This window comes from Populus alba, chromosome 5 (genome assembly GCF_005239225.2).
Source record: "Populus alba chromosome 5, ASM523922v2, whole genome shotgun sequence".
NCBI classification, from domain to species: domain Eukaryota; kingdom Viridiplantae; phylum Streptophyta; class Magnoliopsida; order Malpighiales; family Salicaceae; genus Populus; species Populus alba.
The window spans coordinates 544,611-564,035 of NC_133288.1; the positions used below are offsets into that span (position 1 = coordinate 544,611).

The following is a 19,425-nucleotide window of genomic DNA, read 5'->3' on the forward strand; positions in this document are numbered from 1 at the left end:
TTTTTAAGAATTCTGAGATTTCTTATCTAACAATCTGAGTTTTGAACGCTGTCAAATAGAAATGGGAGCTGCTAGGGATTTCTTATTTTTATATTTTTCATTTAATATAGAAGATGTTGATTAAGAAATTATCATGAATTTATATGGATATTAATGAACCGAGTAATGCTTTATTTTTTTCTGGAAAAAATCTATTGTTTGTTAAATTTTTTAATTAATATATTAGGGATGTCTTAATCTAAAATGGTTTGTGACTTTAAATAGAATACAAAGATAGAAAATTCATAATCCTTGCAAACTAAACAAACCACATGAAAATACAAATTAAAGCAATTGTTCTACGTTGTAATCTAGTCAATAAAAACACTAATTACAGAATAATAATAATCAAGTACCGGATGAAATCAAGAATTTTAAATAATTATATATTATAACTCATTTCCATAATTACTTGATTATATTTTCATATATACATTTTAATTGGTTATCTATAATCACACATTTTATTAATATTTATAATTATTAATAAAATATTTATTTAGCACATTAATGAAAAAATATTTACGAATCTTAACATGAAAGACAAGTATAATTTCCGACCGAATAATTTCTCCAAAATAATTATAATTTCGAGTATAATGAATAATTATTTATTAACAATCTTGGATAGACTAAATAATTAACAAGTACTTATGGAGGGCATAACCGTAATCTAAGCTATCCTACACGAACCCACTACCTAGCTTAAAGCCACCAAACCACAAAACACAAGAATCCAATACATAAAGACGTCGTCTTTTACCACCCCTCTCTCTCTATCTCTAACAAAGCGAAGCATAGGTTAGCACAGCATAGATACCAAAACCACATCTTCATCATCACCACCCTCTAAATCTCCGCTTCCAAAACCACCTTTTTTGCCGGGGATCTCTGTCAGAAATGGGAGGAGAAAGAGGAGGCGGAGGAGGAAGAGCAGAGGCACAGTATGTGACCGCCAAGATTTCAGTTTGGTGGGACATAGAGAACTGTCATGTACCTAGAGACTGTGACCCTCATGCCATAGCACAAAACATAAGCTCAGCACTTGTCAAGATGAATTATTGTGGTCCTGTTTCTATTTCTGCTTATGGTGACACGCATCGTATAAATTCTGCTGTTCAGCAGGCGCTCTCTAGTACTGGGATTGCTCTCAATCATGTCCCTGCAGGTATCTTGATTTAACTTCTACTTTTTGATGATTTTGCTTCATGGAGTGTTTGATTGCTGGTGCTGTTCTTATTGATTAGTCAAGAAAGATCGGATCTTGTTCGATATCTTGGCTTTCTTGGTGTCGGTGCGATTGATTTTGGTCAGGGGTTGATTATATTATTTGTTAAAAGACTGAGTTGACTGAACAGAAAGGGTTTGTTAAGATTTGCATAGCTGACTGATTTTTGGTGATTTCTTTTATTATATCTCAAGTTTTGTTATTGAAATAGGAAATTGCAGGCTGACTATATGTGAATATGTTATTACAACAGTTGGATGTTTTGGTTTTTGAACATTGAGTCTTTTTTGCTGTTTATTTGTTATGTTTTAGAAGATTTGATGTTTGGATATGGTTTTCACTGTAGTTTGTAATGTTATATGTGAATGAACAGGTGTTAAAGATGCAAGTGATAAGAAGATTCTTGTTGATATGCTGTTTTGGGCTGTGGACAATGCCGCGCCTGCTAATTATTTGTTAATTTCTGGTGATCGAGACTTCTCTAATGCTCTTCATCAGTTGCGAATGAGGAGATACAATATTCTTCTGGCACAGCCCCAGAAAGCATCCGCACCCCTTCTTGCGGCTGCAAAGAGTGTATGGCTCTGGACAAGTCTTTTGGCAGGAGGACCGCCTCTCGGTGAAGGCGAATCACTGCAACTTGATAGTAATAGCTATATGTCCACTTCAGACACTTCACAGATTCCATTGTCTGATGCCGCTCAATTAAAACAACCAGTGGATTCATATTCTGATAATCCGTATCTGGCAAACCAGAAGTCTCCTTACACAGCAAGGGGTTATGACAATAAACAGAAAGGGAAAAACATCCGAAGAAGCCCAAGCCAGACAAATGGATCAATGACAACAAGTGTGCCTCTTTGGACCCAAGAAGATCAACATAATACAAACTCTCACCAACCGGGTACTTATTTCCCTAGAGTTCCCCTTAGCGGACCTGCCCCGGATTTTGTTCATGGAAATACTAATTTTACTTGGTGTGATGTCCCCTATGTTAATGGCAACCACCAAAATCATTATACACAGCAATTAAGGCCAAACAATTCAGTGATGCAACCTGACTTTGCAGCAGGTGGTTTTTATCCTCCTCCTAATCTTCACCCCCGTGGTCCTCCTCCAATGCCTGCCAGGCCCAACGGAACAAGTTCTATGCCTGCACCACATACGAGTGCGCCTGATATTGGTAATTTGAACATTTCTGGATACTCCATCAACTTTAACCCTCAACGACGAAATCCAGAGGTAAAACATGATTCCAAGAAGAAACTTCCCCGATCTGTAAGCTCAAGTAACTCGCAAAATGGAAATATGGCACATATCTCACCATCAATTTACCAGGATGAGATGCCCAACCATAGATACTCCAGTCATCCAGAATATCTGTCATCATCTTCATCAGCAATGGGGGCTAGTGTTGCTCCAGGAAGTGTTATATGGGGGAGTCCAGGATGCCCAAAACCTTCTGAATACGTTCAAGGCCTTATAGGTGTGGTCTTGCTTGCCTTGAACACCCTTAAAAGTGAAAAGATAATGCCAACCGAAACAAATATAGCTGACTGCATCAGATATGGAGATCAGAAGCACCGTAACACTGACATTAAGAAGGCCCTTGAGTGTGCCATTGAGCATCAGATGGTAGTGGCACAGAGTTTAGGTGCGATGCAGTTGTTTGTTGGTAAAAACGAGAAACTGTGGAAATGTGTCAACCCTATTGGTGGCAGCCCGAAACAAATCCCAAAAGCAACATGGGATGAAATTCAACTTTTTCTGATATCCTCTGCCGGGCGATCTGCAATCTTGGCTTCTCAGTGCAGGTAAAGCTCACCAGTTTCTTCAACTCAATTTGATTTTCTGAGTTTCAATTCTAACTTTGAAAATGCTGTCGTGTATTCTCCCATGGGATGTACAGGTATGAAGCAGGTACTATTTTAAAGAGAAAGTGCTTGAAAGGACATGCTCTGGGTGATATCCTTCAGATCTTGAACATGGTAATTGGCTATAAAAAATGGATCATACATCATCCATCAGGATGGCAACCAATTAGCATTACACTATCAGAGATCGAGAGCGATTTATGGTCTGCAGAGGGCACATAATATTAACTGTGGTAAGGGAAGGAGCCTGCAGTCAGCTAAGGGTAGTAAAAAAGAAGGTTCCAAATCCTTGGAATTGGAAAATAGGTAGTAAAAGTTAAAGTTTATTTATGCTGGCGTCTTTAGTGCATAAGGATGGCCATCTTATATCAACCTTTTGTTTTCTGAGAAGCTCTTAAGTTTATCATGAGGTTTAGTTAAAAGAAGTTCTTGGACAACCTCAAGTCAAGGAGACAATTCTCCGGGGAGCATATTTTCTAGCTGCAAATCTATCTACTTAATGCAGTTAGGTCTTCCTTTTATTGTTCAGTGGTGCAATGGGGTGGTGGCCTTCGTTTCACTCTTGAGCTTCTAGCACACCACCACGATTTAACCATGATTTTACTTTTTTTAGTAGGAAACCTGAGCTGTCAATTCAAGCCATCTACAGAAATTTTATGGATGAAGAAGATCTTATCTTCTAGCATATATGCCTTTCAACAAGTTTATATAACCACCTAATAGCCTCATAATGTATTGCACCTGAGATGGATTTTGTTCCTTGTCACCTGAAATATTTTGGGGAGTTGCATTGGTTCTCAGAAGTCAGTTTATTTAAGGTGTACACCAATGATGGAAAACCAGAATCTGCTATTGCTTCTTCTAAGCTTGACTACTGGATGGAAACAGAAGATGGAAGTTAAGCGGTGAAAGCACCAACTGAGCAAAGCAATATGTAATTTATGCAAATTTGGAAGATTTTTACAACAAATTGACCTATCACATTTGACTGTGATTTAGTCTTGAAGAAGTCAAGACAGGAGAACACAACACAACAACAAATGATGGGTGTATGCTGCAGGGATTGGATGCTGAAATCATCTACCTTAGGGGGTATTCTAACTTGGGTCATTAAAAAGGTAATGTTCATGCAACTTCTCTGGTCATCGGATGCTAAGCCCTTTCTTTTTCCTTCTTCTGCTTGTTGCTGTCATGGATGGTAAAGTATGTGTAAACCTCCAATATAGAAGTTTGAGTATATGAGATGCGTGAGGAGCTGCTTGCTTAGCATTTTGTGTGTACCTTGTAGTTCTCTCTGGCTTGTATGGCTTTGATGGATGTGTTTGCATTTAAATGAAATGATATTTTTTCAGCCTTTCTTCATTATCCTTCTCTTTGAAAGAATTAGTTTATCTTTTTAGCCGCCCTCTACTCTTGTGGATATATGTCATTGCCACAGCTGCAGTTCTTGGAACTGAATAATAATACTATTATGCAAACTTTCATCTTCTTAAACAGCGATGATGTGCTGCAACTTATTCAATGCTTTGGTTGTCTTTGAATTTCAAACGCATGTTTTAGCTTTTGATCAGTTTGAATCAGATGCTTGTTATCTGTGAATCAAACATTGCAAGAACTGGAAGATTTGTGTATGCAATCCTTTTGGAGAAGGCGGCAAGTGGGGTGCTGACTGGTTGCTCACTCCTTGATGATTGGCGTTCATTATATTTGATTCATCATCAATAAGAATAGATATCAGGATGTAATAGGGGTAGCAATTCTCGGTTTAACACGTCTATAATTATTTTTTTCTATCAAAACCATGTGGACTTGATGTTTTAAAAGGGTATATATGCTTTGAAAGGACTTACCCTAGGCAGAGGGTTTAAATATCAGGGTATATACCTTAAAAATATGATCCATACAATTTTTTAGAAAAGAACATAATTCATAAAAACTTATTTTCATCTAGAAACATTTAATACACACCTTTTAAAACCTAAAAAAAAACCCATTTATCAACCTAAAAGCCATCCAAAACTGTTCAAAAATGCAAAATCAAAACAAAAATGAAACAATCATAGTTAAATTTTTTTTATTTAATGAATTTCATTGATATTAAAATTAATATTTTTTCATGAATAAAATTAATATCAACCAATAATTTTCTATTTTCTTTATTAAAATCCAAAAACTCTTCTCTTGAGAACTGAAATATCAAGAAAATAAATCCTTAGACTAAAATAGAAATGACAAAACCTACAGTGACAGTAAAGAAATAAGAAGGAAAGTATGAGGATTGAAAAGTAATTCTTCATAAAACTTTTGCCTCATGTACTTTAGTAATTTGATGTTAACGAGTTTTTGGTAGCGGTGGTAATTTTTATAATTATAATTTTAAAAAAAATTATTTTATAAAAATATTTTTAGTTAAGGTTGCTTTGATATTTATATATATTTTAATTAAAATTGTGGTTGAAATTAAGGTTAAACAAAAAATATTTTAATGTGTTTGATTAAAAATGATTTTCAATTTTAGGTTATAAAATAACTAGAAAAGATATATATTAATATTGATGATTTTTAATTTAAATATTATAGATTTAATTACTGCTATTATATCATGAAATAAATAATACTTCATATAAATTCATCCGACAAGGATTACAGTTTTCATGGTTTTTTGAGCGTGTAATAAAATTAAATAAAATATCATCAGGAATAAAATTGTAATTATGATCAAATTCTATAAATGTTACACCATCATGCGATCTCTTTTTAATTGATGTGGTATCATTGAATAATGTTAAATACTAGTTTTTTTTAAATAAAATACAATTAAAAATTAAAAAAATAATTTTTTTTATTGAGTCGGACTGGTCCAATATATTTAAATTCATGTTGAACCCGGTCCGACCATTAAGATGGATAAACAGAACTGTGCAAATCACTTTCCACTGTTAGTGAACACTGCGAAGTGAACTAAAAACTCATTTTGCACGGTATAGTTCACTCTGTAATGTTCAAAAGTGAACAGTTAATTCACTCTGCACGTAGAGACGGAACCGCAGGCAGAAAACAGTTCTAATTTCTAAAGAGAACCTTTTGAATTTCTTCCTCCTTACGCCGGAAAACCCTCCGAAACGTTGCCGCTTCGATTCTATCTTCCCCCAAAGAATCAAGATAGATCTTCATCCATCCAACTCAAAAATCTTTGCCTCTCTTCATCAAACCCATGGCTTTCAACCCAGTGACCCTAATCTTGTTTTTTCTCTCATTAATTCCTGGGGCTACTTTGACACCCCGGACGTGTGACCCCCCGTTCAGAGGACCATGGCAAACTACTTACGATGTCTTCTTGAGTTTTAGAGGTGGAGATACACGCAAACATTTCACCGACCACCTCTACAAAGCTTTAACTAGAGCAGGGATTCCCACTTTCAGAGACGACGACGAGATCCGGATAGGAGAGAACATTGAGTTAGAAATCCAGAAAGCAATTCAAGAATCAAAATCATATATTATTGTGTTTTCTAAAAACTACTCTTCTTCAAGATGGTGTCTTGATGAACTCTCGATGATCATGGAACGTAGAAGAACTGTTGGGCACTTAGTGTTCCCAGTTTTCTACGATGTCGATCCATCTGAGGTGGGGAACCAAACAGGGCAATTTGGTGAAGAGTTTGCTAAACTTGAAGTACGCTTCAAGTATCAGATGGAGAGGGTGGAGGGATGGAGAACGGCTCTTAAGGAAGCTGCAAACATGGAAAGGATGGTTCTGGAAGACAGGTACTAACTTCTTTTTTAATTTCTTCGAAATTTGTTTCATTGATAGCTTATATTTTTGAATCAGCTGAGCATTTAGGAACGCGTAATTTGACCTCGATCGTTCGATACTCAAACATGGCTAAGATTTTCAATTTTAGGCTCTAGGAGAATGCTTAACATCATTGAAATATGACGCATGTTGAGCCACATAGCTAGGGTGTTATTTTTTCTTGCTAATCAACATGTGAAAAGACATTCAATTACTTGGAACCATGGCTTCACGAGACAAACACAGCCAACTATCCTAGGGAAAAGAGTTCGACCAGAATGAAAGAAATCTTGCATTTTACTAGAGAAAAGAAGACATTGAAGGGATATTCTTGGACACTTCAAAAATAAGTTTTGAGATTAATTTAAGCTCTGGAGTCTTTGTAAGGAAGTGCAAACTTAGATCGCTCAAAATTTATTATTCTGGAGTTAAAAATCACTGTAAAGTGTGTGAAATATGTAAACCTTAGCAACTGTGAGCACCTTTCAAATACCAGATTTTTCAAAGGATAGAAACCTTGAGAGATTGAATTTCCAATTTTGTACAAGTTTCTTATCTCTCTTCCGAGTGGAAGTTGTTCAAGATTTCTTATCTCTTAACCTTTCTAGTTGTTAAAATATCAATAAGAAAGCATGCAGTTGGGGCCAATATATAATCAAGCTATTGAAAATGTTAGGTCGGTGTTTGATGCCCAAACACACAAAACAATTTAGCGTGGCTTGGCAATTTGCCTATGTCCATGGAGCAGCGAATTTCATTATATAAAGAGAAAACTACAATCTCCAACAATGAAGGAGGGGGAACACGTCACTCAACTCCCTCTCTTTGTAATTGCCTTACATTTCTCTTATCCCTCTGAGCTTGCTACTGCAAGCTGCTACATTTTACTGCTTTCTTTTGGCTCTCACGCAACCTCTATTTTATAGTGGAAATGGGGGAACATCCATCCCATCTCCACTTAACTCTCCCACTTTATGATATTTGATAGAAATTTTTAGGAAACTGCAATTTTGTTTTCTTTCCGATTTGCTTACAGGCCTTAACTTCAATAGTCATGGTGCGAGACTGCTAGTAATCTCATTACTAAAACCTAACTCTGCCTTGATTTCACTACTGAAACTATAATCACAAACAGCGTTGTGTCTCTTTCAAAAAAAAGATAAAGTGGTCTGCATAAGTGCACTCGTCATTGTAGAACTCTTTCCTAATCCAATTGAAGTAGGGATGAGCGACTGTATCAATTACTATTGTAGTATTGTGTCTCCATTCATTAGGCATCTTCCAAACACATCCATAGAATTCTTCTTGCTTGCTTCATTTTCTCTAAATTATTGATAATTGTGTGACATGTTTATCCATAACTTAATAACACCACCATCTAACTTAAAAGTTATTTAAACAGAAACTGGAACTGAGGACGATAAACAAGGGCTGGTTTGTTAGATTAGCCTCAAGTCAAATGTAATTATTTGTGTGAGATGTTTCCTCCTGATTCTAGTAGTACCTAGGCAACACAAGTTAAGCAAGACGTTCTTTTTAGGTAATAAACTTTTAAGCAGGCAAGGACAGAACAATTTATTTTCAGGAGCAATCCTAGTTCTTATGCATTCTGAATTAGACAATCTAATCATATGGTCAAAAGCTCCCTACAGGTTAGCACCAAAGGATGAACACAATCAGCCTAGAAAAAAATTGAAATAAAGAAAGCTTGAGACCAAAAACCCAACACCAAACGACAGGAGCAATCTGATGCTTGTATTTGACAAGTATCCACGAGATCTACCCGAGGTTGGAGTGGTTGACTCGTTTAAACTCAGTTTAATTTTTTTTCTTCAAAAAAATGTTTTAATTTTAAAAAATTAAATTGATATCGTAAATTAACCTGTCCCATCTCAGGACGGATCATAGGCCGTACAGGCTTTGGTATTGGTAATTCCCAGGCATAGCTTCTCTTTTCCTTTTGTTTTGCCGGTATGTCAAGGAGAAATTAGTAGTTGGGCCTTCTATAGTGTCAAAATAAAAATTACCGGCCTCAAACGGGTAAAAAAAGATTCTGGCCGGGAAAAACAATTTAATTTTAAAAGTGCAAAATGGTTTTATGAGCTCAAATTAGTAGTTGGGCCTTCTATTGTGGGTTTTTTTTATTAATCTTTATTTTTTTTAAATTTTTTCTGTTAATATTTTTATTTTTTCCGATTTAACTTTCAAATGGATAAATTGTTGTTGCCTTTTAATTTATTTTTTAATTTTTATCTTAACTCTTATTTTTTTAATTGCTATTTTTTTAAAAAAATATGTGTATTTTTTTTTAATTTCATCATTTAATGTTTCATTTACAAGGATTGAGCTTCATAATTCTTTCTTATATAGTGTTTTTTGATCAGATAACTCGGGTCATGTATTTGAAAAGTTTACCAAGGTTGATATTTTTTTCTTATTTTCTTTTTTGATATCAAATTTAAATCCAAAATAAATTTAAAAAATATTTAAAAAACAATTAAAAAAGTATTAATTAAAAAAAATAAAAAAATGAAGCTGGGCTTGGGAAGCTAAGCCATGCATTTGACACATCAAGAAAGGGCCCACGTGCGGGCTTGCAAGGTCGGGCGCACGAGCACTGGCCTTTAATTTATTTATTTTTAAATTAATAGGGTAGGTGACATGTCATTTGACCTTTTTTTTTTTTTTTTTTAAAAGATGCTTTGTTTGAAACTCAGATTCTGACCACTGTGCTACGGTAAAAAAATAGTGTTTCTATTTGTTTGATCTCGAAACCCATTTTTATCATATTTTAAACACAAAACATCTATGTAACACTTTAGGAACCTTTTGGAAACCCTGTTAAACTAATTAATGGTCTCAAAAAAACACTAAAAGTTGCTCTAAAACCCAAAATCAGCTTGAAATAAAAATATATATTTTTGAGCTCAAATATTTTTTATGTGCTTTCAAGGTAAAAAAAAAAAAAAAACACTCAATCTAAACTCCTCGAACCTTTTGATACAAAAATCAATTATTTTAGTAGCATAAATCATCACCATCGACAACTTTCTCACTCTGCATCGGAATCTTGCAAGCCCCTCTTCTCCACAAAAAATTATTTCTGAGCTCAGATAGTTTTTTGATACTTTGAAGGTAAAAAAAAAACCTCTCAATCTGAACTTCTGTTATTATATGGAACTATTTGACATAAAAATCAATTATTTTAGTAATTGAAATCATCACCATTGATAACTTTCTCGCTCTATGTCGGAATCTTGCGAGTCATTCTCTCCTCCACCAAAAAATAACTGAAGAAATGGAGGAGATTGAAGTTTTAAACTAAAATTGTATTTTTGAAATTTAAAGAGACTAGTTAATTAAAATAAGTGAAAAAAGTGACTGTTGATCTAGGTTGTGCTTTTCCGCTTGATGGACTATCAGGCCCTGTTTCTTCAAAAGAAACCCAAGTGTAGATCAATATTAATTGGACCAAACTTATCAAATCTTGGCCATGTGTGCACTAATTTGACACCTTAGCAATTCTAGACTGTTCGAAAAAAACCCTTTCCCCTTTCTCGTTCTTCCACTTCCAGTTACCAGCAGTCCGACGGATCACACCCTGAAAATCCTCCCAACGTTGCCGTTTCACTCCATTCCCATCGGAAACTTCCATCCTTCTAGTTTCGGCATCATGAATTCACCAACCAGTCCAATGGGTTTGTTCTCAGTTATCAATCTCTTGATGCTTTTCCTTTCTGGAAAGGCTAATGATGTTTTCTTGAGTTTTAACCACCAAGAAATTGGCAAGAATTTTGCCGATCATCTCTACAAAGACCTCAATTATGCTGGGATTCGCACTTTTAGAGATGATGGTGGAATTTACACTGGACAAAAGTCTGATATCAAGAGAGCGATACAGGAATCCAGGATTTCGGTTGTTGTGTTCTCTAAAGACTATGCTTCTTCAACAAAGTGCCTGGACCAGCTTGTGCTCATAATGGATGCCAGGAGAACAACTGGGCTCCTTGTGCTTCCTCTTTTTTACAACCTTGATCCGTCGGAGGTCTGGGAACAGAAAGGGTTGTTTGAAGAAGCATTTGCTAAACACGAAAAAAGCTTCCATAAGGAAATGGCTAGAGTAGATAGTTGGAGGGCGGCTCTTAAAGAAGCTGCAGACCTGAAAGGAAAGGAGCGGAAACAAGACAGGTATATAACTAATTCCTTTCCAAGCTGTTATCTGTTCATCAAAGTCCAGAGAATACAGGCTTAGAGAGCTTTTTTTCTTTTTTAAAAGAACAATTAACATCACTAATTCGAACAGGAAGAATTCCATTTGTAGGGAACAAATTAAAAAACTGAAGGTTTTTATACATACATGAATGGTAAAGGTTAAACGTAGAAAAATTAAATTAGAGTAATTGAATTTCACATTCCAATTTCTTAAAGACTTTAACTTCCTCTTTTTTCCTTAAAAAATTATTACATCGATAGCTTATATTTTTGAATCAGCTAAGCATTTAGGAATACTTAATTTGACCTTGATCATTCCATACTTGAAAATCACTGTTGAGCCACATAGCTAGGGGGTTGTTTTTTCGTGCTAGTTAACATGTGAGAAGACATTCAATTACCTGGAACCGTGATTGCACGAGACTAATGCAGCCAACTATCCCAGGGGAAAAGAGTTTGACGAGAATGAAAGAAATCTTGCAATTTACCAGAGAAATGAAGACATTGAAGGGATGCTCTTGGACATTTCAAAAATTAGTTTTGAAAGTAAATTAAATTCCAGAGTCTTTGCAAGGAAATCCAAACTTAGATTGCTTAGGATTTATAACTCTGGAGTTAAAAATAAGTGTAAAGTGCACCTTCCACATGGCTGGCGTCAAGTTCCTTTCTTAGGAGATGAGATATCTGCGTTGGGATGAATAATTGTTTTGACCTGAGATCTTTGCATTCCAGTTTTTGTCTGGAGAAATTTAAACTAGCTATTATCTAGAAACAAAACAAGAATCTTATCGATTTAAAATATGCCAGCCTTAGCAATTGTGAGACCCTTTCCATGCCAGATTTTCTCAAACGCTAGAAATTAACCTTGAGAGATTGAATCTTCAATTTTGTTGTACATGTTTAATATGGTGACGGTTACTTCACTGATTCAATATCGGGACAAGCTTATTGATTTGGATCCAAGAAACTGCACATGCCTTATCTCTCTTCCGAGTAGATTTTGTTAAAGATTTCCCATCTCTTAACCTCTCTAGTTGTTGAAATGTCAATGAACAGCATGCAGTTGGTACCAACATATTGAAAACGATGCCTTAACTTCAATTGCCATGGTGCTAGACTGCTAGTAATCTCAGTTATCTGTGTGTTTTATGTCCAGAACCTGTGGCTGTGTTTGATATGACGTATAGAGAAAGGATGCTTTGATAAACCTTTTCATTTCGTGAAGCAAAAACATTGAAGCCATTCTAGAAATGCCAAAAAATAAACGAAAGAAACCTTACTCTGCCTTGATTTCATTACTGAAGCTATAATCACTAACGTTTCTGTATCTTCTTCAAAGAAAGAAAAAACAAAGGTGTTCTGCATAAGTGCACTGGTCGATGTAGAACTCTCTCTCATAAGCCAATTGAAGTAGCGATGAGCCTGTGAATCAATTGCTACTGTAGTATTGTCTCTCGATTCATTAGGCATCTTCGAAACACATGCATGTGAATCAATTGCTACTGTAGTATTGTCTCTCGATTCATTAGGCATCTTCGAAACACATGCATGTGAATCAATTGCTACTGTAGTATTGTCTCTCGATTCATTAGGCATCTTCGAAACACATGCATGGAATTCTTCTTGCTTGCTTCAGCATCTCAAAATTATTGATAATTGTATGACATGTTCATCCATACTTTCATGGCCATTCAACTTGCAAGTTATTTAAACAGTAACAGGATCTGTGGATGATAAACAAGGGCTGGTTCGTTAATTAGCCTCAATTCAAATGTAATAATTTTTGTTTTTCATGTTCTTTTAAAAAAGACCGACCATGCACATTTCAATCCTACTCTTAGGGTTGTGAATTGAGAATTTCTGATGGTATATCCACACAAACACCAGTACCCGAAATCATGGTATCACCTCATGCTGGACATTTAATATTCATCATTATACATAGGGATGGATGTCTCTGAGATGTTTGCCTTGTAATTAAATTTTGATCGGGACCGTTTTTGAGCCTGAACTTGAGCTATCATATAGCAAGGTCAAGCAAGGCTGGGAAGGAGACCAGAATCTTGGCAGTTTAAAAAGTTCAACCTTAGCAATTCTAGACCTGCAGAGGATAGAAGAAACCTTGAGACGTGGATATTGTACAAGTGTGGTCGTGCTTCTTAATTTGTCAATTCAGCATCCATCCATTTGCATCGATGTATTCCAAGCTGATTTTTGTTGCTGTATATGTCTCTTCTTCTTCTTGTATGTTGATCTGATGAGGAATTACCAAATTAATCCGTGATTTAATTTGTATGAATGTGTGTTTTGCAGGTATGAGTCAAAGTTCATAGAGTCGATTGTTAAAGAGATCGCAGATAAACTCAACCTCTCACGGCCTCACGTCCCTCCGTCCTCGGTACCACTGTCGTCAGCCCTCCGCCCACTTTCATATTTTTTTGGTCTTTTACGAGAGTGGAGGAGGTCTTTCTTTCGGACCCCCTCTCTCTTTTTATTTTTTTTGACTCTTCTAAGTTCTTCTGTAGAGGGCAGTTAGAAGAACTTAGAAGAGTCAAAAAAAATAAAAAGAGAGAGGGCGGATGTAGGGGTAAAGCAGAAGTGTGAATCAATAGGAACTAAGCACGTGGATATGTGTCGGCTGATGAGAACAAAAGGCTGAAAAGAATGGTCCCACAGCCCACCAACTTTGTCAAAGCATGGATTGATGAATTAATTTAAAGGAATGTACTTCAATGAATGCTTCTCTCTTTTTATACAATTTTTATCTTTGGATCGATCCTCATGACTGTTAACTTATTGAAGAATTTTCGGCTCAAAATGAGATGATGCATAATCAAGTCTAACTGATCTTTTGACATATAACTGCTACAAGTGCATGCTTAGGGTTCTTCTCAACTATATTCTGTGTAAATTTTTAAATTATTTTTTAACACTTGAGAATAACAATACGAAAGAATAAATTTTTTCTAAGATATGAATCTTAAAACTGAAAAAAAGTATATCAATGAAAAACAACCTTTTTTAATCAACAAACTTACCATTGATTTTTATAAATACCACGCAAACCACAATAGAAAAAATTTCATAACATAAGATGTGCAATCAAAGATTAATTAATTTAAAAGTCATAACGCTTGTTTCTAAAATTAAGCTAACATAATTAATCTTAGAAGGAGATGTATATATATCCTAGTCTAAGTTAAATTTTGATGTAACAAAAGGTGTCAATATTATAAATATATTTTCGGGTATCGTGATTTTCTAACATGGAAATGAAAATATATTGTTTGTGTTTAATAAAACAAATTAAAAAATATATGAACCTACAAATAAAAAATAATTATTAACGCTAATTAAATATTAAAGTGAAAAGCTAATAATTCTAGTAGAGTAAAAATTAAATACAAATGTAAATATTTAACCCCATTGTCCTTTGTATTTTATATATTTTTATTTATTATATATTAAAAGTTGATTCTAGCAGTTAAGGATAATTTAAAAAAAAAAAATACATCACATAAACATTAATTAAAATTTAAAAAATGAGTTCAGGTATATAGCTAGGACCTTATAGCCTAGGTCCATGCATCTTTTTTTTTTTTTTGGTTTTAGATGGTGTCATTTGCTCCAATTATTTTCTTGTAAAGAGGTGATAGGTTGTCCACTAGGACATGATATTTCATCCTTTACACCAGTTTTTAGTTAACTCTGGTGATTGAAAAATTAAACTTTGAGTTGTGGGATCCTAAAAATTTATTTATTTATTTTTCATCAAAAAACATTTTAAAACCAACTTTTAATCTCAGCACAACCTTTAATCTCTTTAAAATTAAAAAAAAAATAAAAAAATATCAGCAATTCCAATCTATTTTTTCTAGCATGGTTAGAGAGCAATACCATTTTTATTGAACTTCTCTAAAAAAAAAAAATCAAATTGACACCATGATAATCTTTTTTGATGATTGGAATGTCCACATCTGATTATTATTTCTCCCTTTAATATTTTTTAGTAATTTTGTCTATTATCTCTCGACATTCAAAAAAACTAAAATGAAAAACAAATTAAGTTTGAGACCAAAATTTAAAATGCTAAATTAACATGGATCAAACAATAAATTAATTAAAAACTATAGAGAGCAAATATAAGTTTTTCATGCCAATATCTAAATGGGATTTGTTTTTATTAATTTTTATCCTTCTTCTTTTAATTTCTATATTTAACTATATATAAAGATTTATTTTGCAAGATTGATATTTAATTCATAACTAGAACATCCTCGAAATACCCCCAAACACTATGTATGTGTAAAAAAAAAAATACAAATTGAAAGAAATATCAACATACAAAGCCATGCTAATATAATTTGAGAGGGTGAAATTGGGATTAAAAAATTTCAATGACGAGAATGCAAGAAACAAAATGGGTTTCACACTGTTCATATGCTAAAACAAAATGGGGTTTCACTGTATATGAACTGAATAGTGAAATCCCATTTTGTTTTAGCATATGCAGCAATAATTTCTATTATCATCATGTCCAATTCAACTTCAAGCATTGATACACTTTTCCAGTTAGAAATTATGAACGTTGTCCCTTCAAGTATGATAAAATGTTGCTTCATGGTTTCTCACCATCTCTGCATATTGGTTTGTGCTAAACATAACATGGTATAGAGTGAGAGAAGAACAATTATCAATATTAAGAGATTGCATATAAAATCTCCACACTGGAAACCACTTGCTCACAGCATTTGTGATCCCTGCAACTTCAATGACATGACTAATCTTGGGAACAATTGGCTTATTATCAACAAAATGAGAGCTAAGAAATGCATCTTTGAAACAAGAAATTTACACAAAAGAAAAACATTTCAACTAATAAATACTATAAGGATCTTTTCCATGAATGCTTATTATCAAAAATATGAAAAAAGCATAATGTTAGGTTATCAATCAATGAAGTTCCATAGAGAACAATTGCAGCAAATCCCCCTTACAATGATATGAGAAACAAATAACATTCTTCAAGTTTCAACAGGTTTTGCTGCAAGAGATTAAAAACACTACAAGAAGCTTGTGTACACAGATAAAAAATCCATTCACAAAAAATCTTTCATTGTGCATGGATAAGTCATCAATGAAGCTATAAACAGTATTCGCATCTTGGAAAGATACAGAGATACCAACCACCTGTTATGAAACCCAGCCTATAGAAACATTTTTCTTAAAAACGAGAAATGCAAGAAATCTGATAAAAAAAATCCAAATTCTCACTACAAGAAATATGATTTGTGTGTGAGGAAAAGAAGTGAAACCTGGAAAGTTAATGATTTAGAGTGTAGAAACTTCTGAAAAAATGATTTCATTTTACTAATATTTTCTTCATTGTTAAAAAGTGCTTGTGGGGATTGCTTTTTTAGATATTCGTGACTTGAATGGATCCAAGTTATTCTATCAAGTCCTTGAAATTTTTGGAGGTTTTATAGCTTTTCATTATGTTTATAAGGTGCTTCCTCTACTCCTATTGCTCTCTTTTTTTTGCTATGGATTAACCCAACTTTTTTCATCTTATTCCACTATGAAATTTGTTTTTATCTGCAGTTCATCCTTTTGTAGTGTGACATACGTATTCTCTTCTTACAAGGTAACATGGCAGTTGTTGTCATGTCTTCCTGCTTTTAACTATCATTTAAAACTCCACATGTATTCGTATACTGCAAGGAAAAGGCATACCAAACCTTCAAAATAAAATAAAATCTGGTGCAAGGACAAAAAAGAATACTGAGGCAAAACATGCCATTAACCCATTTTTAATGGGCTATATGCATAAATCCATAAATAGAATCCTAACTTTATTTCAGAAACTGTATTTCCTGCCGAGCTCTTGAATCAGAAACTGCCGAGCTCTTGAATCAGAAACTGTATTTCCTTCTTGCAAAATAAAATCACTTAAAAAGGACATCAAAATCCAACCATGAGACTGCCATTGCCAATATAAGATCAAGCTGGCAATTAATGAGCCTCTGTACATTAAGGAAAAACTTACCTGCAAATTACAAGAAGCATGTACCTAGTACATTACAACAGGTTCTCTCCTTATTGTTAGTGTTTTTAACCACTAAATTTATGAGGTACATATCAGAATAGACCTTAAATAGATCTAAGTGACTAACTCGAACAGACTTAGAGCTATGAGTTACAATATATTTTTACTTCGAAGTATGCTAGAGCTATATAATGATATACGGATGCAACATATGGTGTTTGTGAGAGTTTGTGATTTGTGAGTGGCATTTTTTGATAATATTTCCATGAGGTGAAATAAATGCTTTCTTCTACATAAATTATATTTTCCAAATTATATTTTTTTTAATGAACTATAATTCCAAGTTGACCAAGGAATTATTATCCGATGACCAATTTTATCATGGCTTCTATATTTATCTTGTACGTTCCAAAAAATATTGCATTAGTGAGGTCTTTAAAAATAAAATGGATCTAAAATGTATAGGATCGAGGATATGTTTTTATTTATTTAGTGTTTAATAATAAAAATAAAAAATATATTTAATTGAAGAGACATGAATAAAAATACAAATAAATCTACTTTTAAGACAATTTTGATATGAATTTATATATTTACTTTCAAAACAATAAATATATAAAAATATATCTTTTTCATTATCTCCATCTCTTTTATTTCAAAAACAGTAATCAAACACTACTACAATTTAATTTAGATATGGAGAAGTTAAGTTAGACTTAGATTATTTATAATATATAGAAAATTAATATTAAAAATTTTGTTGGAAGAATTGACAACACTACTACTAAGATGTAGAAGGCACTAGAATAGTGTTTGATTATTATCCCGGAACAGAAAAGAAAGAGATAATAATAATAGAGGAGACAAGACAAAAGAACAAGAGACATATAAAATTATCTTTGATAGTATTGTATAAGACTGTTTTTATATCTTGTTTTGTTGATCGTAGATAAGATATAATAAAATGTAAAAAGTCTATTTTATTTTTAATATGTATTATTGTCAAATTACATATTTTAAAAAGATAATTAGATAGTATTATAGTTTATATTGAAAATTAAAATTAATAATAGTATGATAACTTTAATTATAAAAACTCAAATCGGCTCAATGTGTCAAACTGGGACTCGGTTGACCCGAAGCTTAAACCAGTATGAGTTTAAAAAAAAATAAAAAAATAATTGACCCGACTTGATCTGGTCAAAACCTAAACCCAAGTTGATCTATGACTTGAGATAAACCCAAGTAAAAAACTCTTCACTTTTTTTTGAACAAAATAATATCGTTTTGATCGTTTGTTTTAAAAAATTAGGATTATCCCAAGTTAACCTTTTTGATCCATGACTTGGTTGAACCATTATGTCAAATTTTAAAATTATGATAATAATTATTTTTTATTATTATATATTTCAGTTGGAATTAAAAAGTTTTTTACAATGGTATTTTAAAGATAAAAAATAAAAATATTATATTTAAAAACATATCTTCATATATCTTTTATTTTAAAAATAGAAAAAAAATAATTTTAAATTATTTCATAATATATTTATTATCACGTTTCTTTCTATATTCTTTTAACGAAACATATTCATGACCATCTCTTTCTTTAATGTCTCTGACAGTAACCAAATGGCACGGTATTATAATTTTTTTTTTATGTGAACGGAAAGAACTACTAATAACTGGAAGTACCTATTTTATTTAAATATTTTAAAAGCATAAAATATATAATTGCTTGAGGAAATCTATATCATTCGTTAAAGGGCTCAACCTGAACTTTATTTAACTTGAAATACAATGGATTTCGGCCTGGATTTTGAGCAATAAAACCAAGCGAGGCCACATAGAGAGCCCAAACCAGCCCAAGTTACCGCAACCATGTGCAGATCACATACAACCAAGCTTGGCCCACTGACCAGGCAAACAAAAGTGGTATTTGATATTTAATATGCAACTATATTTTTTATTTTTAAGATGATTTTGCGAAAATGATTTTAAACAAGTTTAATCGCATTCATAATTATACTTTCTCGATCATTTAATTTTTGTTTTTTTTTTTTTTATCAAATAAGAGTATATTAATTTTTATTTCTATATTTGTAATTATGTTTGATTATGTTTTAAAAATATATTAAATTAATATTTTTTTAATATATTGATATTAAAAATAAAAAAAATTATATAATACAATATACCTTAACAAAAAAGAAAGAAAGAAGGAAACTTCCTG

At 33.1% G+C, this 19,425-nt stretch overlaps 2 protein-coding genes across 4 annotated transcripts; both read left to right on the forward strand.

The window, feature by feature from the left end:
* Positions 1 to 772: 772 nt before the first annotated feature.
* On the forward strand, positions 773 to 4,503 carry LOC118034951 (uncharacterized). The gene is made up of 3 exons (XM_035040408.2): positions 773 to 1,207; positions 1,641 to 3,081; positions 3,177 to 4,503. The coding sequence occupies exons 1-3, from the start codon at positions 940 to 942 to the stop codon at positions 3,361 to 3,363; spliced, it is 1,896 nt and encodes a 631-aa protein (XP_034896299.1). The 5' UTR covers positions 773 to 939; the 3' UTR covers positions 3,364 to 4,503.
* A 1,560-nt stretch (positions 4,504 to 6,063) lies between these two features.
* On the forward strand, positions 6,064 to 13,923 carry LOC118035010 (toll/interleukin-1 receptor-like protein). Of its 3 annotated transcripts, none has more exons than XM_035040493.2 (2): positions 6,064 to 6,909; positions 13,463 to 13,923. In XM_035040493.2, exons 1-2 carry the CDS (start codon positions 6,356 to 6,358, stop codon positions 13,683 to 13,685), a joined length of 777 nt encoding a protein of 258 aa, XP_034896384.1. In that variant the 5' UTR covers positions 6,064 to 6,355; the 3' UTR covers positions 13,686 to 13,923. The 3 variants fall into 3 exon arrangements, with proteins under 3 accessions (XP_034896384.1, XP_034896300.1, XP_073265668.1); XM_035040409.2 differs by lacking the exons at positions 6,064 to 6,909; positions 13,463 to 13,923 and adding exons at positions 10,326 to 11,125; positions 11,595 to 13,456; XM_073409567.1 differs by lacking the exon at positions 6,064 to 6,909 and adding an exon at positions 10,356 to 11,125.
* The last annotated feature ends 5,502 nt before the right edge of the window (positions 13,924 to 19,425 follow it).

Coding starts and splice junctions, on each gene's coding strand:
- LOC118034951 (XM_035040408.2), top strand. CDS start 940: ATGGGAGGAGAAAGAGGAGGCGGAGGAGGAAGAGCAGAGGCACAGTAT. Junction 1,208..1,640: donor TCTCAATCATGTCCCTGCAG/GTATCTTGATTT, acceptor GTGAATGAACAG/GTGTTAAAGATGCAAGTGAT. Junction 3,082..3,176: donor ATCTTGGCTTCTCAGTGCAG/GTAAAGCTCACC, acceptor TGGGATGTACAG/GTATGAAGCAGGTACTATTT.
- LOC118035010 (XM_035040493.2), top strand. CDS start 6,356: ATGGCTTTCAACCCAGTGACCCTAATCTTGTTTTTTCTCTCATTAATT. Junction 6,910..13,462: donor AGGATGGTTCTGGAAGACAG/GTACTAACTTCT, acceptor TGTGTTTTGCAG/GTATGAGTCAAAGTTCATAG.